Source organism: Tasmannia lanceolata, unplaced genomic scaffold, assembly GCF_043159265.1.
Source record: "Tasmannia lanceolata isolate RefF3 unplaced genomic scaffold, GAP_Taslan_0.1 ptg000015l, whole genome shotgun sequence".
NCBI classification, from domain to species: Eukaryota; Viridiplantae; Streptophyta; class Magnoliopsida; order Canellales; family Winteraceae; genus Tasmannia; species Tasmannia lanceolata.
Genome location: NW_027518692.1, coordinates 44752719 through 44779607, shown reverse-complemented (window position 1 = coordinate 44779607; position 26889 = coordinate 44752719). Strand labels below are relative to the sequence as shown.

Sequence of the window (26889 nt, the reverse complement as noted above, 5' to 3'; positions counted from 1 at the left end):
TCCTGTTGAAGCATTCCTCAATGATATTAATAATTATATAAGGAACCAATATAGCACCCCCCCAATGTTTTGATATTAGCACCCAAGAAGTGTGTAGGCAATTTGGTATTGTCACTACTACCAAATCACAGCCCAAGCAAGAGTCTCACATGCAATAATGCTAGGAAGCTTACAAAACTGCATACTATGGCTTGGTCTCTGTCAAATCCAATGCTTGGTTATAAACAACTAGTTACTTAAACTTCACTGAAATATAAGGGGATACATTGCATTTTCCAATCTCATTCGGTAAGGATTCAGTTACCGCGACGATGTAACTCAAATCTAAGAGATTGCTGGAAAAGGAATCATTTTCAGGTCAGATTCTACAATAATTTAGCTTTTCATTGCCGTAATCCAAGGAGGCAAAGTCCCCATTAGCCAAATTCTCTATCCACAAGAAATGGTTGAATCAGCAGCACAGCCATGTCTGAAAGCCCAACTGTCAATCAAGAATGGGATCAAATTTGGATTAGATATGAGATCAAAACAGAGAAACAACGCTCGAATTAGTACCGTAATCTCGGATTCTAACCAAGCACAATGGCGAACGCAACAAGTATTGACCCCATATGACCCTCCGAAATCACTGATGTTTTTGCTCAGCATCACGAATGTGAAACATAAGCTGCAATGCAACCACCATTTACAATTAAAATGCTTGCTGAAACAAGAAACTTCTCTATCCCCAATCCCAGCTGAATGAGACAAACTATTACCTTCGTCCCCACATAAAATGAAGTGAAGATGCCACCGAGAATAGGAAGTCCTGTACAGGATTGAAATTTTGCAATTTACTCCGATAGTTACAAGTTTGTAGAATAGGAGAAAAGAGATAAATTAACATTACCGTCTTTCTGCAGCAGCCTAGAGACCAACCAGTTTATGCCTGATGGTCCCATGACATACCCGACAAGGTTCGCTACCTGTACAAGTGCAATGGTTAACACATAACCAAGTGCTATTGATAAACAAGGTACCTACCAATAGGTAATACTTTGTAAACTCCATCCCAAGTTAAATGCAGAAGTTCAATTGTGTAACTCACTGTGTAGATCCTAGGGCATCTTCTTTGGACACATATTGGGCATGTGATGTACAGTGTTTCTCAATTGATCCAGAACCTTATAGGGTGCCATAACATATTAAATTCCTAACAATTTCCTGTTTCTATAGCATAATAGGCCTGTTCTCAGACAAATATTGTCGGTGCTTTTAGCAAAGATAAAGAATCCCGGGGTTGACAAGGAAGTATCATGCATTTAAGGGTTTTGCTAACAAATACCCTAAGGGCACTTATTAAGCATTATTTAATTGTCCTTGGGAACTTGAATTTACATACTTTTAGACTTTTTCACATGTTTTGAGAGTTTTTTTTCCTCATAGTATGTGTAAATTCAAAATCCCAATGGCAATTAAATGATGCTTACCTAGTGCCCTTAGGCCACCTGTTAACAAAACCCTTCAATTAAAAGCACCTAAGGCCCGGAGCACATCAAACTTAATTGTGAAAGTGTAGTATTTTGCCAACATTAGGATATAAGACCTCCATTTGGGAGCTTCACGATACAGCTGGTGGGTTAAACTGCCTTGGTGAGGCCAATTTGAATTTCCATTACTGGGAAACAACTGTTTAGTTGTCATTTTCCTTTTGGTAATGGGAATTCGGCTCTAACTGCTCATGATTAATGAACTTATGATTTGTATTGATGAATATTTTTTGAATTCATGTAAAATAAGAAAAGTACTGCAGTGTTTCTATTTAAATATGATGCAGACATTGATAAATGTCGAAACATAAAATGATGCAGAAAATGAAAAAACAACAATACATAAAAAATTAACGTGGCCAAAATCAACGCACATTTCAAACTATGAGACTTCAAGCAATTTTGAAGTCCAAACCTTACTACTAAAACCGAAGCACAAGAAACTTACCATAAGGCATGAAATTGTAATAGCACCTGCAACTGCACTGAGTTCACGGAGCATGAACTCCGAGAAAGCACTCTTAGCCTGATCATTCAGTAATTCCAGAAATTACTAATGTTGAAAATCATGATTCTAATTAGACAATCATTCAAGGAATAGAAGAAAAAATGTGGTTTAAAGCAAGTTGACGATATATCATAGATCAACTATGAAATGAAGATGTACCAAAACATGCAACAATGCTAGACTGCCTAGCTGGAGGAATTAATAGCAAGAGGATAGAGTTGCTGCGCTCGAGCACAGAAACAGGGTGGGGTCACATTTTGGGTGGGATCCAAAGCATTCATTTGATGGGCCCTTTCATGCGTAGGGTGTCCACCAAAAATCAGCTCCATTGGATCACCTTAGGGTGTCCATTTGTGGGGCCAAAAATGGACAGATTTGTGGACAAACAGTATCTGTCCATTTTTGGCCCCACAAATGGACACCCATTGGTGACCAATGGAGCTGAGTTTTGGTAGGCCCCTCCAAATGAATGGTTAGGATCAGCCCCCCAATGTCACCCCCCCCCCCCCCCCCCGTTTCTGTGCTCGAGCACAGCAACTCTTTTCTCTAATAGCAAATGATACATATATTAAAAGAGGATGGATGTTACTCAAACGTAACAAGGATGGTTGGCTTGCGAAAAAAATTACACAGAAAACAACTTCCACCACAATTAACCTTATCACACCAATTTTTTACTGCATTCTCTTTAAGCTTCTCATAATATTGTCTGTGTTTGGAGAATATATCATTATGCAAGTGAGTTTTGGTGCAGCAGATTCCAAAATCTTTGAATTTGTATCTACATCTAGTGAATTAGACCAAACATGCTCGAACTACCACCCAAATTAAGGTTCGAAAAAATGGATACAAAATTATTACAGTCCATTCTTATACTAGTGAACTATGGTACAATCCAACAGTATAAATTCATTACTTTGAGAATTAGTAATACATATCACCATGCGTCTGGGGCAAAAATGTTGTAACTCTATCATCGGATCTAATTATGCTCAAATTAGTGAGTAAAAAGGGCGGCCCAGTGCACGAGGCTCCCGCCATTGTGGGGTCTGAGGAGGGCTAGATGTACGCAACCTTACCCCTGCTCTGCAGAGAGGCTGTTTCCGTGACTCGAACCCTTGACAACCTTGTCACAATGGAGCAACCTTACCGTTGCGCCAAAAGAAATAATCATGTGAACAAACAAACATGAGACAAAAGAAATTAATAGCAGGTAGAAGCATTACCTTAAATGCAGTGACAGTTGACTTCACTATCATTTCAGGGACAAAAAATAAGCATGTTAACCATGCCCAAGAAAGAAGTTTCCTATTGACAGCAAGAAAAAAAACTGTCCATCAGGGCTATGAGTACAGAAGTATGAAAGTATCTTGTACTCCGAAAATTAAATTAAACCAAAAAATTGATTTAAGTTACAAAAGAATATAGGGAGGGAGGGTAAAAAGGAAGTAACTACCTACCACTCTAAATCATGCCATATTGCCACAAATGTAAATACAACCCACACATTGAGTAGCTTTCTTCGTGAACCCCCAAGAGGGATATACATGTACCTGTAAAAGTATATAGTTTACTAATACAAGATATGACTTCAAATTAGTTCAAACAGAAAACAGTACTGTGGAGAGAGAGAGAGAGAGAGAGAGAGAGAGAGAGAGAGAGAGAGCAATACCTGACAAGCCATTTGTTGAAAGATGCATGCCAATTTTTCCAGAAGCTTTCCAAGTCATAGCAGTTATTGACACACCTAGGCATATTCTCAGGAGCCTCAACACCTCCTATCTGTGATCAACAAAGTATCTATGGATGACCTTCTGAATAAGTGTCTCTGTAAAGCACGAAAGCTAATGCTATGAAAGTATTAACAAAATAGAACCTGTTGTGATGCAACGGATTAAATTTGGCCTCTTTTTCTCAAGCTACAATTCCCCCTCATTTAATATATGTGATGCTCAATAAAATGTATGAATATGAAAGACAGGGCTATAAATAAAAAGCGCACGAAAGAATATCACAGAAGCAACCAAACCATTAAACTGGATCACATAGCACTTTATTTCTAACTGGACACCTCGTCCATGTTCCATGATGCATTTTCTGTTTTGTTGAATAAATTGTTTTCTATTAGTGTTCAAAGAAAACCTACAAAGCATTGATTAAAATATATTTCACAAAAATATGATCAAGTATTATGATAAAGTCAAATATAGCACGCAAAGAATCTTGGCATGCAATATCAGTTATAAACGTATATGAAATATAGAAGTAGAACGCGATCTCAATTGGAGTTACCAAAGACAAAAATCGGAAATAGCGCCAAATCAAAAAGAACTTCAACCACATGAAGTTTAAGACCTGCATCAACATAAAAATGAAGTTAATTCCAATTCAGCATAAATACTCACAATAAATGCAAACTTCTGCAACAAGGCAACTCTTGAAAAAGGTACTCAATTATGAAAATTAGTAATCGTGAAAATACAGTGCAGAAAAATTTCAACCACATTTAACAAAAATCAGAAAAAAAAAGCAGCAAAAATTTCAACCATATGTAACTCAGTCTGAATCAAAGCCAAGCACTTGCATGGAATGACAGATCAACCATGGTCAGACCAATAAATCATCATGCACAAATAAAAATATTGAGTGCAAACGTATGAATGAAGTTCAACAACATGAAAAAAAAAACCATCTAAAGCTAATTTTTTGAACAAGTAAACAAAAAATTTATCAATAAAACAAAAACAAATAAGGAGGAGTGACATCGGTAATCTACACAAGGCTTGCAACCAATCTTCATATGTTACCTGGATACAAATAATATGGTTTGAATTAGATTAATTTCAATTTATATTTTTATAAACATAATAGGTTCAACTGAGTGGCATTGGTAATCTACACAAGGCTTGCAACCAATCTTCATATGTTACCTGGATACAAATAATACGGTTTGAATTAGATTAATTTTAATTATATTTATATTTTTATAAATTTATATAAAAATATAAACATAATTAAAATAAAAAGGACCTTCATATGGTTTTCATTGATTTGGAAAAAGCGCATGATAGGGTTCCTAGGAGTGTTATGTGGTGGGTCCTTGAAAGGAAAAAAGTGCCTACTAAATATGTTGATGTGATTAGGGATATGTACGATTAGGGCTGCAAATGAACCGAGCCGGTTCACGAACATGTTTGGGTTTGGCTCGTTAAAAGCTCAGCTCGGGCTCGTTCGTTTACTAAACGAGCCGAACCCGAGCCCAAAAATTAGGCTCGGCAAATAAACGAGCCGAACTTGAGCTTTGTATAGTTCGGCTCGGAAAAGCTCACGAGCTTTTTAGGCTCGGTTCATAAACGAGCCGAGCCGAGCCGAGCTTTAAAGCTTGGATTATGTTTATTTTTTATATATAAAATAAAAGAATGTGGGTTGTTTATCACAAATGAAAGTTTGGCCGAGTGGTTAAGTCGTTGGATTTAGAGGGGTCTTGGGTTCAAATCCCACAAATGTATGTTTTTAACATTCTCGAGACGAGCCGAGCTTAAGCCGAGCCGAGCCGAGCCGAGCTTTTTCAAAAACTAAACAAGCCGAGCCAAACACCAGCCTTCATAAAAACTAAACGAGTCGAGCCAAACACCCCAAAGCTCGGCTCGGCTCGGCTCATTTGCAGCCCTATGTACGATGGAGTCGTAACTAGTGTCAGAACCACGAATGGCATGTCTAGTGAGTTTCCAATTACAATAGGATTGCACTAAGGATCAACTCTAAGCCCTTATCTTTTTACGCTAGTTATGGATGAGCTTAGTATCCAGGATGAGGTGCCGTGCTGGATGTTATTTGCAGATGACATAGTATTAATCGACAAAACCAAAGCAGGAGAAAATGTTAAATTAGAGTTATAGAGAACTACTTTGGAATCTAAAGGTTTTAGACTAAGTAGGACTAAGACAGAATATATGGAATGCAACTTTAGTAATATAAGGAGGCGGGACGAGGATGTAGTAAATATGACTGGACAGGAGGTACCTAAGAGGGATATCTTTCGCTATCTTGGTTCAATTATACATAAGGAAGGAGAGATTGAAGAGGATGTTAACCATCGAATAAGAGCAGGTTGGTTGAAGTGGAAGCTTGCCTCAGGAGTTCTGTGCGACCGCAAAATCCCTACCAAGTTGAAGGGAAAGTTTTATAAGACAGCTGTGAGGCCAGCCATGCGGTATGGCTCATAATGTTCAGCCACCAAGAAGCAACATGTGCATAAGATGAGTGTAGCGGAGATGTGAATGCTTAGATGGATGTGCGGCCACACAAGGTTAGATAGAATTAAAAATGAAGACATTCGTAAAAAGGTGGGGGTGGCACGAATTGACGAAAAGATGAGAGAGAGCACAGCTTAAGATGGTTTGGACATATCCAACGTAGGCCTTTGGATGCTCTGGTGACAAGAGACAACTCGTGCCAAAGTGATGGAGTAAAAAGAGGTAGGGGCACACCGAAAACAACTTGGGTAGAAACAGTGAGGAAAGACTTGATAGCTAGGAACATAACAGAGAACATGACCTTGGATAGGATAGAATGGAAGAAAATGATCCACGTAGAAGAACCAAACTAGAACCAGGATTAGAGCCGGGTAGATTCCGTTTACCTTCTTCATGAATTTTTTCTAAAGGATTCATTTAGCCGACCCCAACTAGTTTGGGACAAAGGCTTTGTTGAGTTGAGTAGAGTTATATTTTTATAAATTATAGACATAATTTAATTTAATTTTAAGTTTTATAAGACGGCTGTGAGGCCAGCCATGTGGTACGGCTCAGAATTTGAGCTTGAGTTTGAGTTTGTAAATATAATAGGTTAAACCTTAGCCACGAGTGGAGTTGCAGCCCAACTGATAAGGTTCATTTAGTTATCTACATGTCATTGATATGTTATCTGTTTCAAAAAAATCTACATGTAATTTAAGGAACAAAATTTGTTTAGGTAGGAATCTAGTATAGTCAAAACCATTATGAAACTCAACAAAAAACAACTCAACTTTGTTTTTTCTAAAAAAGGCACAAGTATCTGAGACATATCTCTACCCTTATCCAAGTATCCCTACCCAATACTTGAATACCCTAGGATTTTGAAGGATCCGAGGATCATAGATCTTCTATAATACAATGTAGATCTGCTATCAAATAAGAATTTAACATACCGATTCTTAACATACCAACACCATAAAAATTAAACTAATGTCATCAATGGTACTTGCTGCTCATCATCCAATTGGTACTCGGACAGAAGCCTAGAGAAGGGTTTACCAATTAAACAAAAAAAGAGTTATGTAAGATACACAAGATTTCCAACTGGTCTTCTATAGTAGATTGTGGATCTGCTATCAAATAAGAATATATGAAACCATCGCAATACAAGTTAAACTAATATCATCAATGGGACTTACTGTGCACCATCCATTTAGACCACTGAGGGGAATCTAGAGAAGGGTTTAAGCCTCATTCGTGAGATGGGCCTCAATATACCTTTGCCTACCATGTCTATTGTGTTCTAAGTTGTAAAATAATTACAAAATTGTGTGACTCCAAGAACTGTGTTTTGCCACTTCAATAATCAATAATGATGCAGCCTTGGAGGGAATAAGAGAAATTCCAGTATAAAATAAAGAGAAAATTGGGAAATAAATAACTAGAACAGGCTATACCTGTTGTCCAGAAACGACACAGCAGCAAATAAACCTTCAGAAAACTAAAAAAACTCATATTACAATACGCATTAAAGGTCATCCATACAAGCCATACAAGGTCAAAACCTTCTAATTGTTGCTAAATCCCAATTATACCGAGTTACTGACCATCTCATCTGCTAAAACAGGCAAACTGTTGCATAAACTAACCAAGATCTACAACAGTGGATTTGGAAATATAACTATTGCCTAGAAACTCCTTTGGATTCAAGGTTTGTAGGAGTTCATCGCAGATGGGCTACAACTGGGGGACCTCTGCTGATGTCACTGTGACTCATGGCCTCCTTATTTTTCTTCTTTCGACTGTAAACTTTCAAAGGGACTGGAGGGATGATTGATGGACGATGTGGGACCAGTGGACCCACTTAATTCGCATAAAAAACATAGAGCGGCATGCACCACTTTATTTCATTGACATTCAGATGATAACCATTTAGAGAGTGAAACCCATCATTGACAAGAAATATAGCAAATATTCGTAGTGCCAAAAAGAAGCCTCAAGATATTACCAAGCAGAAACAATTCAAGCCATCAGTTATATTACATTGACGATCATAAAAAAATAGACAGGAATATTTGCCAAGGCACCAGCAGTGGGATACAAAGAGAGGATAGAGATACCTATTAATTAATCTACTGAAACCCCAACATTCTAAAGGAAGTCTCTTACCCCGTATCCGATGATGAAAACCTCCAGAGGAGAAAATTGTTTCCACAAACCACTGAACAGAACGACAATGAAATTAGGTCTCAAAATTGTGAGGCTATGTAAAAACTGATTTAAAACAAATTTTCTCCTTCACTCACCTGATGGCAAACGCATTATAATAGAAAAAATGAGTCATTATTTCCATGAGAGAGAGACTGAGAACCCATCGAAATCCATACCATGCAACATTTCCAATAGAATGATTCTTCTGAGGCAGATCTAACTGTAGAGTCACTGTAGTAAGGGAACTTGATAAAATCCCAAGAAATCATACAAAATATGCATAACATATAAAAAATTCAATGAAGAAAGACTTCAACCTCATCCTGACAGAACTTTAACACTCACAAGAGATTCATATTGTACAGGCATATGAAAAGGCTGTTTTACTTTCAGTAGTTCCCCCATAGGATATCATTATAGCATGGAAGCAACAAAGCACTAATAAATATAGCGTTCTTCAAAGATAATCCAATTGAATAATCAGTAGTTCCACACATAGAATATCATTATAGCATGGAAGCAACAAAGCACATAAGTATAGTATGCTTCAAAGATACTACAATTGAATAATTGGCATTAAAGTCGCTAACACAAACTCAACATTAAAAGGTTTGAATACTTCATAGTTAAATGGAGCAAATATGACTTCCTAGTTGGTCGCATTATGTTGCAATGCTCCTCAGCATGGGTGTTATAGTATATCCGTGGTTGAATGTCATATTTCTAAGATATGTCATTTACTCGATAAGTATGATGTCAACAGTCCATTCGAAGATATGTCATTTAGTCGATAAGTATGCCATAAATAGTCCATTTAGATATACAAGGTCAATTTAGGACATGGATTGGCTTCACAACATGTGCTAGCAACTGGTTATATTACTTGAAATGTTTAATATAATGGGTCTTCATTCATTGAGTCATCATGTTCATTGACTGTTTATTCCAGACAAATATAACGAACTTCTGAGCCTAAATATAGTTGTACTCCGAAGTTATAAATAGAGGCCCCAAAGCAATATGCAACAACAAATTCAAGAATGTTATAGTAATAGCGGAGCAGAGAAAGAACTAAAACCTCATGCATCAGAGGAAACACTGTCTCGTTTAGTAGTGAGACTCCATAATGAGCATTTAGAAAGATGGGGTGCCAACTTCTCCTAGATTTTTTAAACTACCAGTTCCTACCGTTTGCAGCTACACAACTAACCATCCACCAAGATGCCCAAGAATTGGGTAAATATTTAATATGACGCCAACATTTCATATTGATGAACCACTATTCTCCCTTGGCTATTATACAAGTTGTAATAGCATAATAGAGAGAGGACATGTTGGATCTATGGACTCAAGAGATGACAATGGGGAAACTCGGTTAGAGAAATAAGATGCTCTAGTGCTAATCATTCTCTATGACACTCGCATCCTATGGAAATCCAACTACCCCCCACGCACACGCCCAGCTTCCCTCTCCCAATATCCATCTTCGACAAAGAACCCTGGCCAATTGTGAATCTGACAGCTATGCCTGCAAATTCTGGTGACCTGCTTTCTTCTGGCTCATGCCATTCGCTAGTTTATAGCATTCCAATGATATCTAACACATGCAAAAGGAGAAATCCAATAGTTTCATGGTGGAAAAATAATAGAAGAACCCAGTCGTGGGCAAAGAGTCAAGATGCATATTGAAATTCCAGAATGAATGAAGCTATCACCCAAAAGAACCAGAAATTGATAGTAAAAACATGGATAATGGAAATGAATGGAGTATTAATATATTTTTTGAATGAAATATTGCCAAAGAAAACAAGTCAAAAGGACATGGCTGACCTGTGAAGCAAATGCGTTGAAGCTTATGATTGGTCCAGCAATATAAAGTGGAGCATATACCAAATAACATAGGTACATAGTAAATGAGTATTTGTCAATATGGAGACCTCTCTCCTGAAAAGAGAACACGTAACACAACCAAAATTATTCCCACTAATATTATCTACATTGCAAATATTTACAGATTCTGATCAATGGAAATCCAACAAAGATCACGCAAATAAATTAGATGATTTTGTATATACTGAAAGGATTGTAGGGTCCAAGGTTTAAGAGGGATAGAACAACTATAGGATTTTATTTTTTTTGAAAGGTAGAACATCTATAGGATCTAAATCCTTCTGAAAGCATCAATCGTAAAAGAACTCAAAATTAAGATGAATCTCCATGAGAAGATTTCAGTTTCTAACTTATCATTGGATCCATGGGTAGAACCATGGCTAGAAGCAATAAGACACAACGATATGCTACATAATTATCCATCCTTCTGCGAGCATCAATCATAGAAGAACTCAAAGTTAAGATAAGTCTCCATGAGATTTCAGTTTCTAACTTATCATTGGATCCGAGGGTAGAACCGTGGCTAAAACGATATGCTACGTAATGATCCAACCTTCACACCAAATTGCATACCTGAATCTTCTAGTTTACAGCTTCTGAAATTTAAAGAAAAATATACTGATTAGTAAAATACAATCAAATTCTAGCCATAAAGATATCCATTGATAGTCTTTGGAAAAACACCCTTCTATACCAACGTATGGAACTTACACGCACCAAATTCTAAACACGAACATACAATGGATGAGTGTATGATTCGCAGACCTCTCTTCTCCACATAGTATACACAGGCCCAAAATTCTACATTCCTTTGTTTTTTTCTAAAACACATTCACATGTGTCAAGCCTCACCACAGCCACCACCGGTCCATCAAAATGACTCCACGCGCGTGCGCGCACACACACACAAAGTGGAAAAGTGACTCTTTACAAGCCATTTTTCTCTTGTCGGGTTCAAGATCTGATAATAAAGTATGAAGTCATAAGTAAAAGAAAAAAAGCAAGTTCCACTTGTCTAAGGTTTCTCCTAAAAACTAGATCACAATATACCCTCATCACGCTTCACGGATAGCAATCGTTAATCCTCAGCCCTCTAAGCTTCACTAAGTGGTATAATCTCACAAAGCATAGCTTCAAGGAAGACTGATCTAATCATAAATCCTCCAAAAACCAAAACTGACCTAATCATAAATCCTCCCAAAACCAAATACCATCCCCATCTCTCATCCTAAACCTTTGGCTCAAACTTGCCTTTAAGGAACAGGTAGCCTGACATGCTCCAGAGCCTTTTCCTATAGAAGGGATCCTACATTTCCAACAACCCCATCTCAAGCAATATTTATCTCCTACAATTTTGTGCCGAAGGGCATCTTTGACCTTCCTTAATGTCCACAACCATTTCTCAAATGATGTTTTGCTACTTTAAATTTCCTATACCAAGGTCCCCATTCCTCTTGATTTAGAAACCTCGTTCCAATTTAATATATGTTTAAGTCTTTCAACTAAGTTTCTTTCTCAAAACTTCTAGACAATCGCAAGAGAATACAGTTTTCCTTATAAATGGAAACAAAACAATTAAAAATAATAATTTTGATAAATTAACGAAAAGATTTTGAAGGGAAAAAGCAGGTTATTTCTAGTACTACTATTAAATCCAAGAAATTTGTAATTCAAAATTTATTTTTCGAACTTATCAATCTTCAACTTTTTCCCGAAAAAATGAAAGAACACAGCAAAGCCCCCAGAGGAACTTGAAAAGGTGAAAGAACAACTCCACAGTTTTCCAATTTATCTTCCACACAGTCTGCCTCTCTATGCCAGTGGGTAACCTGCTCTCACTTATAAGAAAGAAAAAATGACATCACCTAGAATTTTGAATAGTACCTTCAGGATGATGGAACACCTCCTAAACCACCACATATGACATCTATTTCGGGAGTCCAGTGTGGAACTACAGCAGCAGGCTATCATCTTTAGGAGTACCAATGAAGCATTAAGTCCCAGCATATACAAAAGTTGTAGGACCCTCAAGGCCTCATCATTAGAGAACACACCCCCAAACCAGCCGAGTCGGGGTTCCCTTTGCTTCTACCACTGTCTTTCAACTTCAACAAAAAAATTATAAGCGGTGCACCCAGTTGCCTTCTGACATTAATCCCCAGGGAATAATTCTGAGTATCCTGATCCCGTCAGTCAAAAGTTGAATGTTGATACCCGCAAATTGTTCTATTTTACACATGAAATCTAAGAAAACTTTACCACGCCTTTGCCAACATACAAATAGAATGGTGAGAAAAAACCCCTCCAAAGACATCTCCATTAAAATTTTAATAACTTCATGGACATCTCCATTTATGCCATATTCAAAGTAAGCGCCTCCTACTTCAAAGAACTCCATAGTAACCAATTATACGCTGATAATAGATAAGACCCATGAGGACATTTGTTGCTTGTACAATAACTGTATCCTAGACTGGAACAGATTTGTCTAGTAAAACCACAATAAACACTAGCAGTTCCCTGTGCCTAACAATCCAGTCCTTTTCCAGACTACCGAAACAGTATTTGCAGACATAGTGAGAAATCCGGATCAAGTTTACCATACATGAAAAAAATCCATTATGCTACCATGTGGCAATTACAGTCCAGATGTAAGAAAATAGAAAGGGTGCAGAATTAACAGATGGTACCTGTAAAAGAGTGTAGCACATTTTCCCAGAAGAACATATACGGCAACGTTGCAAGTGTTTCTGTAACAGACAAAATAAGAAGCGGCAAAATCATTAGCCACTAGTATAATGAGAACAAGATAGGAATAATGTCTTCGATAATTAGTTGCACAAGTGCAAACTAAGATAAAATTTAAAATGTGTATACTGCTTGTCTAATGTCAAAAGCTTAAGATACCCCAAAAATTGGTAAGTATGCATCCTCCAAGAATAACCAGAATTTCCAATGAATCAGAAAATTATGAAATATCTACTTATGAATGCACCAATAGCTTTTGGAATAAAGAAAATCATGTAGAGGTCTGTGCATTATAAAAGTGTGCATTATAAAAGGGCTTGGACATAGAAATTCCTTTAATATGTGAATTTGGAAGCAACAGCAAAGGAGATGAGCTTGCAGTGGAATAGGCATGCATAAATACAAGACTTGCCCAGTGGCATGTCTTGTGTGTTGATGGTGCAACACCCGCATGCTAAATAATGAACGTCGGATCGATTGAGGAAGAAGATGTAGGATTTGCACTCTAAAGAAAGAAGAAGAAGGTTTACTACAGGTAATCCACGTCAGATCGCCTGAGGGAGAAGACGTAGGATTTGCTATGATTCGTCGACACTTCAGATTTTGACCAATGACCCGTGCCGACAAGTGTCGACGCGGACACGTGTGACGTGTCGACAAGTCACACGTGTCCGCGTTGACACAGGCTTGGACACGTTCAAGCTTTAACTGCTCTTGTCTGTAAAAAGAACTTCTTAGAAAACCTAAAGACACAGGGTATAAAACATTGTTATACCCAGAAACCGTAAAAAACTTAGAGAGTTTTGTCAGTCTCTGTGTCGTTCAGAAAAGTTTTTTTATTTTTTGTGTGTTGCCCAAAGTTTTTTAAGTACAAATGCAAGAAACTCTATATTGCCTGCTGGATTTTAGTGACAACTTGCAATGTGACAAGTTAAAAGACAGATGCAGCTGACATGCTGATTTTAGCCTTAAAGAGCATGTCCTGACGATTTCCTGCAAGCTTTTGTCTGCCATATTTTTTACTTCAGAAAGACTATTCTGACGATTTTTGCATGCTTTTACTTGTAGTTGCAGTCAAAGTCATGGCAGCCTGGAAAAGTAAAAGCTATTCATTCAAACTTTCTAAGCACACTCAAACAACAAGAACAATGCTATTATTAAAATTTAAAAATATGAGAAAGGCTTTCAAGTACCCCCTCCATCTTTTTACCTTTAAAAAAATTGCTATTTTAAAATAAAGAAACAGCAACAGTGCCACACTTCAACTGCTTTTGAAATGCAAATCTGACCACAATCTGTGAGTGAATTCTTAATTATTTTTACGATTGATTTTGGGAAACGATATCAACACAACCATGTTTTAATAACTACACAAAACCATCTTGTTTTTTATTATTTAAAGAACTGTCAGATTATTAGAGTTCCCAAAAATCTCTCACAAGTCTATTAGAGAAGAAAAGACAAGTTGAGTTCATGCAGTTATTAAAACATGATTGATCTAATATAATTTCCCTTGAGTTTATATAGAAATCTATTCTTGAAATACAATATATAGTTCATTATGCCTCTTATATAATAATCGCAGTCTTCCTATCTCATCCATGAACTATTCTCCAATAATCTACGGTCTTTATGTGCCTCTTCGTCAAGTTTATAGGGGTCTCATCTCTAGCCGTGTCCCCATTTCTACATTTTGGGGGGTTGCTGTGTCCGACACTCCGTGTCCGTGTCGACACGCGAAACCCGCGTCCATGTCCACAAATCATAGAGGATTTGCATTCTAAAGAAAGAAGAAGAAGGTTTACTGCAGGTAATCCAAACTTTATCTTCTGCTACTTGTATTCCCCTCTCCTCTTTCCTTTCTTTTCTTCTTTATAACTCCCTTCCGTGCACCTTCTCAATTATGAAACCCATGCTTTGGCACTCTCGGTTAACCTTCTCTAGAAAAGAAATTATAGACCTAGACTCCCAGTCTCTGTCAATGATTTTCAGAAAAAACCCAAGCTTTCGGTCATCCGGGTTCATTACTTGCAAAACGCATGGTTATTTACGGGATTAAGGTCCAGCCATGAATGATTCAAAATTTCCTACAGCCTCCTACAACATGAGTTGAAATTCTACTGAGATTTAGATTCCAACAAAATCCCAAATCCATAGGGAGCACGACGACAAGCCTCGTAATGGATAATTATAGGAATTCTCTTAAGAATTGGAGATACAATTAATGGCCTAGTGCAAGAGATGTTACCACTGTACTTAATAATATGGAAACCCCGCTAAAGGAGAAATTTGTGTAATTTTGGTGCAAATGCTTTTTAAATTCTCTATACTCCACACTCAAAATTTGATCACTTGCTCTATAAGCATGTAGGAAAAATAAGATTTCATGAAACTTGGTTTTATGCTTACTTTATTTATTATTTCTATTTTCAGATTTTTGTTTAACCCAAACAAAAAAATATCAAATAATAGCACGTATGAACGAAAATGTTCAGTATCTGTTGAACTAGAAAATTTTACAAAAAATGAGGATGTAAAAAAAAAGATCAGGCACACATCTACGAATAAGTTAAAAAATAGATTCCTAAATTCAAGGAAAAGTAGAAAAGTGGAAAGCAAAATAAAAGGCTTTAATAAAGGGAAAAGTGGTTGCAAAACCTACGACTAAAGATAAGAAAGGAGTTCCTAAATATTTAAAAAGTTGAAAGAAATTAAAAGAAACTTTTGCAAGGGAATGATTCATCTCCATTTCAAAAGATGAGAAGTTGTGTAACTTCCCATGAAGGAGAAAATTGAGGCACATAGAACCAAAAGGGAGTGGGTGAAGAAGATTTCTCTCCTCCGAGAGATCCAAGATTAGGACTTCTCTCCTCCAAGAGGATGAAGATTACTCTCCTCTGGGAGATCCAAGAGGAAGACTTCTTTTCTCCGGGAAGAAAGTTAAAATCCCTTACAGGAATTAATATTCTATATGTTTCAAAGGAGTTCCTCTTCTGGGATGACACTTTACAAATGAAGAGTAAAAAATACGACTCAAGGGAGTGCCTCTTCCCGGTGGACTCTTACAAAAAACAGAGTCAAAAGCGAAGTTATTAATATTTTCTATTGTCTAAAAGTAGTTCCTCCTCTGGAAAGACTCAAACTCAACTCAACTCAACTAAGCCTTTGTCCCAAACTAGTTGGGGTCGGCTAATGAATCCTTTAGAAAATTTTCATGAAGAAGGTGAAAGGATCTACCCGGCTCAAATTGACTAAGTCTAATCCTGACACTAGTTGGGTTCGTCTACATGGATCATTGTCTTCCATTCTATCCTATCCAAGGTCATGTTCTCTGTTATGTTCCTAGCCCTCAAGTCTTTCCTCACTGTTTCTACCCAAGTTGTTTTCAGTCTGCCCCTACCTCTTTTTACTCCATCAACTTGGCACGAGTCACTTCTTCTCACTGGAGCATTCAAAGGCCTACGTTGGATATGCCCAAACAATCTTAAGCGATGCTCTCTCATCTTCTCCTCAATTGGTGCCACCCCCACCTTTTTACAGATGTCTTCATTTTTAATTCGGTCTAACCTTGTGTGGCCACACATCCATCTAAGCATTCGCATCTCCGCTACACTCATCTTATGCACATGCTGCTTCTTGGTGGCCCAACATTCTGAGTCGTAGAGCATGGCTGGCCTCACAACTGTCTTATAAAACTTTCCATTCAACTTGGTAGGTATTTTACGATCGCACAGAACTCCTGAAGCATACTTCCACTTCAACCAACCTGATCTTATTCTTTGGTTAACATCCTCTTCAATCTCTCCTTCCTTATGTAGGATTGAACCAAGATAGTGAAAGATGGAAAGACTCTTAAGATAAAATAAGAGTCAAAATGGTTAACTCAAAGGAGTTCTGGCTAACTACTGTCAAGAATTTTACATTACTACTAACTGTTTAGTGAACAAACCTAGGCCAATGTCCTAAACAAATTATTAAATCCGAGAAGGGTAGAGTAAGTTCACAGTTAGAATGGAACAAATATTTTTTAGTAAAAATACAGAAAAAAGGCTTACAACCAAAGCTAAAAATAAAATTGAGTTGGATCGATGAATTATTAACTTAATACCTTTTGGTCAAATCGTGATTCTTTATGTGCCCAATGGTAGTCATATCCAAAGCTTATCATGCGTAAAATAACTGTTGCATAAAATAGACCACATGAAAATAGAAATTTGAGATCATAGCATCAGTATCAGAAAAAAGAAAAGGCATGCATCTATGACGTTGACAGTACTCCTAGCCAAATCAGAGGTTCATAAGAAATGGCATTAAAGGAGAAACATTTAACCCTTGTCTTCACAATAGAAAGTAGAGATCTTAGCATCATTGCCAGAAAAAAGGGATAAAAACTAAACATACATTGATGAGGCTGACAGTACTCCCAACCAAATCAGAAGTTCATAAGCAATAGCATTGAAAGAGAAACCCTCAACCCTCTTCTTTACAATAGTTTGATCATACCAGATGAAGAACATTGTTGAAAGAAATGTGAAGATTGATTTCATGAAATGCATTTGAGCAATACAAATAGAGAAAATTCCATCAGAGCCCACCAATGGGCATTTAGCCATTTAGTCAAAACATTGTGATTGGAGCCCCACTTCTTGTCAAGATGATATGGACTGTTTATCTGGTGAGGGCCCCCTTTGATTGTCCATTGTACAAAACACAGTATTGAATTTCCTCCAAAATCAATACAAAACAACCGGAATGTTTCTGTTTCCATCCCCATCAAAACAAATACCGAAACTGAAATGCATAGTGAAACCAAAACAACAAGTGTATTAGTGGCATACCATATCTGTATGTGTTACATAACTATATTTATATGGATTGCATGTGAAATGTAGTGTAAGTGTAATGTATTATATAAATTACTTGTGAAATGTAGTGTATGCATTATCTATTATACAAATTACTAGTGAAATGCAGTGTGTATTGATATCAGATTTTAGCAACAACGCATGTCACTAGATGTTCAATGTTGTTAAACTATTTTTTCTTTTTTTGAAAGTTAATGTTGTTAAACTATTGTGAGTGGTTTTTTGTTTATATGATAGTTTTTTAACGTGTCTTTGTGCTTATTCTAGTACTTCTTGAAGTTTCATCTTAAATGTGCATCATTTGCATATGTCTTCATGTGTTTTCCTAATTTTATAGGATTTCTATTGAAATTTCCATCTGAAATCGACATGTTTACATTTCCACCACGACCGAAACCAAAACCTTAAACCTTGGTACAAAAGTCACTCTGATCAGATGATTGTAACCATCCGTTGTATGCCTTTTGAATGTTGAACGTAGAATTATAATATTTAATTAGACATAATTATAACAATGTCATTAGGGCCATCCAATGATAGATCTTAACAAATTAACATAAACTACTAACTCTAAAGAAATAAAGAATATTTGGTATAGGCAGTGGGCCTATCTAACTTAAGATCTTCAACAAGAACCATAGCCTTGAGCATCTGAAAAATGCTTTGATGGACATGTGAGGAGTGATTTCACCAAAATTCGTTGGTGAAATATAAATACATAGAACAAGATAGGATAAATGACAACACAGCCTCATATGGCAATAAAAACATAAATGTACATAACAATGAAGAAATTATATCATAATAATCTTAAAACTACTAAGATTATTGTCCTGTCATGGTACAAAGACGATTACAGATGATGTTGGCATAGGCAAAAGTGTTAATGCATTCCCATCAATATCTGAACTACCAATCATAAGATACGGAAATAAGGAGGTTAAATTTTGAGATGAACGCTATTCATTTATCTAAGCTTTAACACAAAAAGAAAAATCAACATGGGAGGAATTTTTTATCTTGATCAAGAAAAGAGATGAAAAAATACCAAAGTTAAAGCAAATATGCCATCTAAAGGTACCACGGTAGTTGTCCAAAAAAGCCCAACTTTGCCTGTGACACATCAAGCACACACAACAATGAAGAAACAAGAAAGTAGATCAATGGTATTCTCAAATATTTTTAATCATATGGAACAAACTTTCACCAATCATGCAAGCTCGTGTAACTAACCCAAATATGGAGAATGGGTATCCTTCATAAATACGGTTGCATAGAAGAACAAATATGTTGAATATCCAAAGTACACATGAGAAGTACATTGATTGTGCAAATATCTGCAGAAACAAATATTTAACGATTGTGAAAAGAACCATATGCTTGAGATTGTCGGAGACGAAGTCTTAAGGAATAAAAACATCAATTTATACAAAGACCATAGAGTATTGCTTTCACATGACAGTGGAGGCAAATTAGAACTATCAATTCAAAAGTAAATTCAAGCTATGGATTCATTATCAACAAATTACACGTGAACTGGTAACATCCACGAAACACACAGAGAAAAATGATCATGGCATCTTTGTTAAAAAGATTGACACTCATTGCACAAGAATTGACCCAATAATCAGATTCAGGAAAATAATAAGGAATTCATCATCGTTAAGTGGACACAACATGATTTGCTTCTCCCCACTCCACAACCCCCACACTCAACCATCAAAAAGTTGCACACCATCTAGTGATGAAGAAGACATGCTGGAACTAATGCCCAGAGGAAATACATCCCAGTATCTCCTATAGTCCTATCATCCAAAACCTAATCTAATCCCCTTTCCCAATACTAGTTTACAACACCGATTGTACTTAAATTCAAGGGGTAGGCGGGGTATCCAAGCCTTCAAAAATTTGCAGCAAAGCCTTCTGTTTTACTTGCACAATCATATAAATAGGAAAGACAACTGGAGACAGGCCAATGTATGATTTCACACAAAACATTGGAACAATGAAAGAATATACATCTAGTTCCAGGATCGTCAAAAGCTTTCCAATGAGAATAGTGTGCAATTTGTCATCCAAACCACAATTTATATTATTGAAATTACAAAATTCATTCTACCCCAGCTTCTTCTCTCTGCATGACACGTATTTTCCTAAATCTAATCTCTTGATCGAGCGCTTAGCCCTCACACCCCTTCCATCAGTAATTATGTCAATAGCACCCCTCACCATGCATCATCCACAGTCAAGATCTTCTAATCTCTTCCAACATTCGAGAAATCCCTCCCATTGACCCATCTAATCCTTCATGAGGACCCCTTTCATATCTCTATGTATGGCCTGCCCTGCCTGTCCCTATGTAGGGATAACAGTAACCAAACTCTTGCATACTTGATGAATAAATCTCAAGATGTATATCACAGGCTTTGACTGTCTTTCTACATTAGTAACTCCATTCCATGTACACTTACTTTCTCCGCCAAGTTTTTAACCAAACGATATGAGCTGATTTGATGGAAGAAACCTGTATATGGTCTCCGATCTCGAGCTAAATTATCCTAGATCTGAATTCATATCTAACATCTTCTCTTACGACAAAATGACAAATCTCCAATTTGGGTTCAGACTTCTGTTTTAGAAAATCATTACCTGTTCCATTGATTTAGCATTTTCACCATGAATGGAAAGCAATCTAATATGAATAACCAAGAACAAGAGAAGAACCAAGAAGCATGTAAACCCCGCAAGATGAAAAGCAAGAACGTGGTAGGAGGAACCCTTTTGATGAAGAGACACAAATAAAAGCACCACTAGCCAATGGTTCAAAAAGGAACTTAACACCCAAGTCGAACTAACCATGACAGAGCAAGTCAACCGCTTCCATAGATATTGAAGATCTGGCTAGCAGTGTAGAGAGGCGTTGGTTATTAATCCGGGTGAAGCATCCATGTTTCAATGAGATACCCATAAGTGAGACAGGTAACTCTGCTTCCATAGATATTGAAGATCTGGCTAGCAGTGTAGAGAGGTGTTGGTTATTAATCTGGGTGAAGCATCCATGTTTCAATGAGATACCCATAAGTGAGACAGGTAACTCTTCCAAAGTTAAGCATGCTAGCAAAGAAAAACGTTGGTTGCAAAAAGGTGTGAGGCTTCTAATGGTAACATGTGAAGACCAGCATAGATTTTATTAAAACACTTTACATTATGACCTAATATTGTTTACAATGTTTACAAGCTCATTGATAACCTCGATTTGTGTCAACATGTTCTACATCAGTCACTTAAATCGTGTTTGCTGACAGGTTACAACTATCAAAATGAAAGACCATGCAGTAGAAAAACAAACAAAAGGAAAATAAAAGAAAAAACACATGAGGGCATTGATATTGAATAAAGTCGCACCTTTACTAGAAAGAAGTTCACTGAAGCAATTGAAAGGATGAATATGACACTGCAATTTTAACTGAAAAAAGATTAGAAATAACCTTATGAAACCAAGAAAAAATTATAGATCTAAAAGATCAAAGTACATACCAAGCTCCATGTAGATATGATAAATAACACACAGAAATTAAGAACCAAATAAGTGACATCCCTCTCCCTTTTAAACGATATCGCGACCTTATAGTATTTGCCATAAGTGTAAAAATCCCCAAAACAAGGGTAAGAACAGGCAAGTTTCCACGAAAATTTCTCCACTGGCCATCAGAAACATCCTACAAAAAAAAATACAAGATCTAATAGTCAAATGATAAGGATATCAACTAACAAGGACCATCTGTTTATCAAAATAAGCATTGGGTGCAAATATAAGTCTGTCGCAGCAATAAATTTTCCATATCAAGAAAATAAGCATTTGCAATATCATAAACACAAATTTCAGTGACACGTATGGGACATATCAAAACACAAAGAGCTCCATTGAGGCTGTTTGGTGCTAGTTTCTGTGTATTCATCAGAATTGCTATAAAAACATTGTATATATTTGGTATCATCAATGCTAGATTTTGTACAAACCCAATCACTTAAAATGAACATAAAGTGTTTCATGAATGTATTGTTGGGAACAAGAACATGAGGCGAGAGAAGCTCCAGAGCTGGTCCTCAAAACTATGCTGAAGTAGGGCCCATGGGAACCAAACACTTGGTCGTGAAGCGGAGCAAGGGGGGATGGAAGTGGAATGTATTTCTTTTTGGGAAGGACAGGTTCATAAATTTTGGGAAATGATAAATGAGCCCCTTTTCATCACTTGGGACACCCAGATGCATTGTACATGGCAATCAGGCCACTTCATTCCTTCAGATGTGAAGTACATAGTACCATTTCAGTCATAGATACACTGCAGTTGGGTGTCCCTAGTAATGAAAAGGGGCGTATTAATCATTTCCCCAAATTTTTTAACACAGTCAAATAAGTTTCATTAGACTTGTGGCCTTCCATAGGTGACCACACCACCTGGGCCCATGTAGGGGTTTTTGTAAGTCAGTTTCTTATTTCAGTTGTAGAAGCCTCTAGATTAGCTAGAGGAGAGTCATTTGAGTTAATTATAAAGTGGTTATTTGTTTTATTTATACGATTACTGCTATTAGGAAGATTGATTAATTGGGACAGTTAGTAGCTTGTTTTAGACGTCACTAATTTTGTTAGGAGCCTAGTTACTAAGTTTGTTTAGGGGGCCTTTAAATAAGTCGATTGGGAAGAGTCAATTTGTTGTAAGGCCTAGGGTGACATAGGAAGGATCACACTTGTATGGGGTTATCTAAAAATTGGAAAGAGGGTGCCAAACTATCAAGTTTTGGACGTTCGGGAATATGAATGGCAGTAACAAAAGTACCGCAAATATGGACAGCATGCAACTCCTAGGATTCGACCACGAAAATATGATTAAACAATAGAGATTTTAAGATTATCTATGAATAAATTTAATTATAACATCCATCTACACATAAGCATGCAAATAGCAAGAATTCCAATAAGTCATAGTTCTCACAATCGTGAAATTTCAGCAACTCCATAAAAATGTATTCCATTTCCACATGCAAAATCAAACAAGGTCTCAATACAATAGCAATATGCCTATGTGGAAGATTCTGGACCTCAAAGAGGACTTTTGGTTATGTTTAGAAGTATGTAAACACAAGCCAGGAAGTTATCGAAGGATGCCAAGATAGTGTAGACTGTGGTGGTAGGGAATATGTGTGAAACGGATCGGAGAAAATTAAGGGTTTGGGGACCTAAAATAGGTGATTAGATTGAGGAAATATTCCGACAATGTTTATGATAGGTTTGGAGGGATGAAGCCATATGCCAGGAAGTTGTCGAAGGATGACGGGAATGTGTAAAATTAGTTTTTGGATAAAATGAGAGGGGCACAGGGCATAGATGAGTTCGAATGGTGATTCTAAGGTGGGACAATATTTTTATGGATACTTTAAGAGTTTTGGGTAGAAGATAGATGAAAAAGTAATGCAAGAGATGTTTTGGGTGAGATTACCGAGGTTTAGGGTTCCCAAGAATGTGGTTTATGGGAGAAAAACCAAAAGAGAAGAGAAGAATAGTAAAACAATAAATAACAAGTAATGAGAAGTATGCTTTAATTTCTTCACGAAGCTCTCAAAATCAATAGCAAGTGAATGTAGTGTTTTTTCTCACAAACCCAACATGGAGTATTTATATCAAACCAATAAAAAACCCTAACGACTATAGTACCCCTTATTAAGGACTTAACGACTTGCTCTCGCCTTAAACCCCGTAATACATGTGTGGGGCCAATTTAAAACATCCATAACTCAAATAACTTAAGCTATTTTGATGCAAAAAGACTCTATTACCACTAGAATTAAGAGAAATTATATGGTGGACTGTCCGTGCTTGCACGAGCAACCCCAAAATATAGTGTGGCCCACATTGTTTGCGTGATCGAACCTTCACAAATGGGAGGGTTAGGATCAACCTATGAAGATTGTTTGGGCACACCCCATCTATGTCAAGGCCCATCTAATGAATGATTTGGATCGCCCAAACAATGTGGGCCACACTACTTTTTGGGGATACACGTGCATGCACGGTCGTCCACCATATAATTTCTCCACTTTTAAAACCCTATAACTAAAAGAAAAACTCGAAAGGGCCTGCATGATATATGAACCATCTCTGAAAATATATGTGACCCGTCGGGCATCTGAAATGTGTTTACAACATATGTGGATCGTCTGTGCCATCGGATCGTTGATCTGAAACATATGGACCAAAGAATCCGGTCATCCATCCATATCGAAGCCATCTACCTGTCTCTATATCTCCTCTGTTGCTGGTACACTCGAAATCCTAAGTCTGGATCCCCATCATAGGGTAATCGACACATGTTATGCAATAATGAAAAAGATTTTTTTTTTTTTTTTTTGCAACCTTGCAAAATTGTGGATGTGACGTCTACTCCTCGAGGTATGATGCCTTGATCCCCTTCGGTGAGATGCCTAGGGTACCATTGGTGTGATGTCGTAGGCTTTTTAGTGTGATGCTAGCATACTTGTTCTTAGTTATCTATTGATTTCAGGTATTTGAATCCATGTCTTCCTTTTTTCATACTTCTTCCATTAGATTTCTAGTTTCCATCTTCATGTTCATCTAGGACCATTTTACACCTTTTCCCAACCCCAAAAATTGATCAGTAAAATTTCATTCTTTTTATTTTTAAATCTCCTATTAAAAGCCTAGGAACAGTCTACTAGAAGTCTGAGTTTTCTTCTTCATTAGTAAACCCCCACAATTTCCATTCAAGCTCCTTCGATCATTCGATTAATTATCTTTACAATATAATCGTTTGAACTATTCCTCTTTCTTCCAAACCCTCTAGGTGACCTATTTATAACCACTCAATCCAGTTTTATTACTTCCTTTACAATCAGTTAATCCTAGGTTCAGTTCTTGCATAGACTAGAGTGCAGGAGCAGTTTGTGCTTAGGTACAGATTCTAAAAAAATTTATTAAAATTCCCTCCTATATTGTCCCATATCATGTATTCTTTTTTATTTTTATTTTTGAACGAGAAGGAAGAATTTAATATAAAAAGAGGCAGACACTAGCTCACAGACCAAGCTGGTCATGAGGAAGAGAGACAAGAGAAAAAACATATAAAGCCAAATGATGGATCCAAAACAAGCGACAAAGCATCAGATGAGATAATAGCAGGTCTAACAATTCCTTTCATTTGATAGCATTTGTTGAATCTCCCTACACAATCAACGGCTCCCAAATATTGTGATGCAGATCGAGTAGCACATGACATGTGGATACTCAAAACCATACCAAGAAGAAATCCATCAAAGGCCTCAGAAAAAGCCAATGACTTAACACACGGAAAGGAATGAATTAGCTCGATTGATGAGCCAATCCATCGATCGAGGGTTTGACGGGACAGTAATGAAAATGCAGTTACAAAAGTTATTTTTAGCATGTTTTCTTTCTTTTTGAGGAAAGAAATCGGTGTTGTTTTAGGGTTTTGGCTACATGTAACTGCTTCTATCATATAACACTGACTAGAAGACTGTTGAAAACTAACAAAATACAGCACTCAGTTAGTCAAACAAACGTAGATTCATCTTTTTATTCTTGATACAATCTGAAAGCTCATATCTAGGTTTCAATGCAATCTTTAATAAGACATCATTCTTCGAAATGAACAGCATTGTATTTTAGCAACTGTTTCACTTCTAAGTAAATAAAATTTTCCACTCATGCCCCATTTCTCCCTAATATTTTTCCTGGATTTGCATTCATAGCTCCCGCCTGCATTTCATAAACCGACAAATAGCCCTAAAAAGTGCATACTGATTCGAAGATTTGAACAAAATTATTACAATCTAAGCTATGGAGTTAATGAAAAAATCATAAACCCTAGTCTTCCTACATGATCTGGAAATTATAGCAGAACATACATTCAAACGATTCGAAATCCATCCTTGCCGCAAACCGTAAAGTCTCCTGGAATGATCTGGAAATAAATACAGACATGTGAGCCCTAAAAAACATTAAAATTGGAGAAATTCAGGACATAAGAAATTAAAGAATATTATTGGAAAAAAAAAAAGTAATTACCATGAGAGAGTTGCAGAGAACGATGGATTATGATGGCGTAAAAAGCTAGGGCATATAGAACGAGAAATAAGAGCTCAAATCGTTTCCACGAATTACTCATCTCCCCTAAAATCCCCGAAGCAGATCTCGTTTTGCTGTGAGCGAGGGAAGGAGACTTCTTTGAATCCCGGAACTGGAGATTTAGCCTAGGAAAAAAGACTTTTGCTAACGAACGTCGCGCGCCTACACCTTTCTCCAAGCCTTTAGGCATTACGTGACACGTGGCAGACATGTATGGTCATTGGCCCCACCAAATCCGGTGGGCCATTGCATGTATGGCCGTATGGGCGTCTAAGTATAAATGATTAAATAACACCAACTCTTCCTTAATAAAAATCCAATTGTATGGCCAACCCAAAAAAGGGGCCACATGTGCCCGTGGCTAACTCGAAAAAAACGGAGGCACACGTGAGGGGAGTGTTTAAGGATAAATGATTAAAGGGATAAATACATTTACACTCCCTCTAGTTTCTGACACATCCACTTGGGCCCCTGTAGTTTAAAAAGTGACAAAGACATCCCCTCTAGTTTCAATTTGTTTAAGGTTTGCCCCATCAGCTAAAAGTTCGTCCATAGATTGAAGGGTTAGGATGATCCGATGGAGCTGATTTTTTGGGGTTTGGATTCGGGTACGGGCCCACATTATTTGGATGATCCAAAGCGTTCATTTGATGGGTCCTGACATAGATAGGGTGTGCCCAAAAAATCAGCTCCATCGGATCATCCTAACCCTTCAATCTATGGACGAACCTTCAGCTGA

At 37.1% G+C, this 26889-nt stretch overlaps 1 protein-coding gene across 2 annotated transcripts; it reads right to left on the bottom strand.

The window, feature by feature from the left end:
- Positions 1-158: 158 nt before the first annotated feature.
- Positions 159-26355, bottom strand: LOC143847510 (MBOAT (membrane bound O-acyl transferase) family protein). 2 transcript variants are annotated; one of them, XM_077356370.1, is made up of 20 exons: positions 26091-26355; positions 25931-25986; positions 21527-21708; positions 21395-21443; positions 19223-19326; positions 19038-19102; positions 17233-17303; positions 13067-13126; positions 10317-10430; positions 8582-8706; positions 8445-8496; positions 4330-4392; positions 3710-3819; positions 3498-3590; positions 3264-3345; positions 1978-2055; positions 890-965; positions 759-808; positions 556-667; positions 159-481 (listed from the first exon to the last, which is right to left on the bottom strand). In XM_077356370.1, the coding sequence occupies exons 1-19, from the start codon at positions 26338-26340 to the stop codon at positions 626-628; spliced, it is 1722 nt and encodes a 573-aa protein (XP_077212485.1). In that variant the 5' UTR covers positions 26341-26355; the 3' UTR covers positions 159-481; positions 556-625. The 2 variants fall into 2 exon arrangements, with proteins under 2 accessions (XP_077212485.1, XP_077212486.1); XM_077356371.1 differs by having other exon boundaries at positions 575-667.
- Positions 26356-26889: the final 534 nt, after the last annotated feature.

Coding starts and splice junctions, on each gene's coding strand:
- LOC143847510 (XM_077356370.1), bottom strand. CDS start 26,340: ATGCCTAAAGGCTTGGAGAAAGGTGTAGGCGCGCGACGTTCGTTAGCA. Junction 17,304..19,037: donor GCATATTTGCTTTAACTTTG/GTATTTTTTCAT, acceptor TTTATGCAACAG/TTATTTTACGCATGATAAGC. Junction 2,056..3,263: donor CAACTGTCACTGCATTTAAG/GTAATGCTTCTA, acceptor CTGAATGATCAG/GCTAAGAGTGCTTTCTCGGA.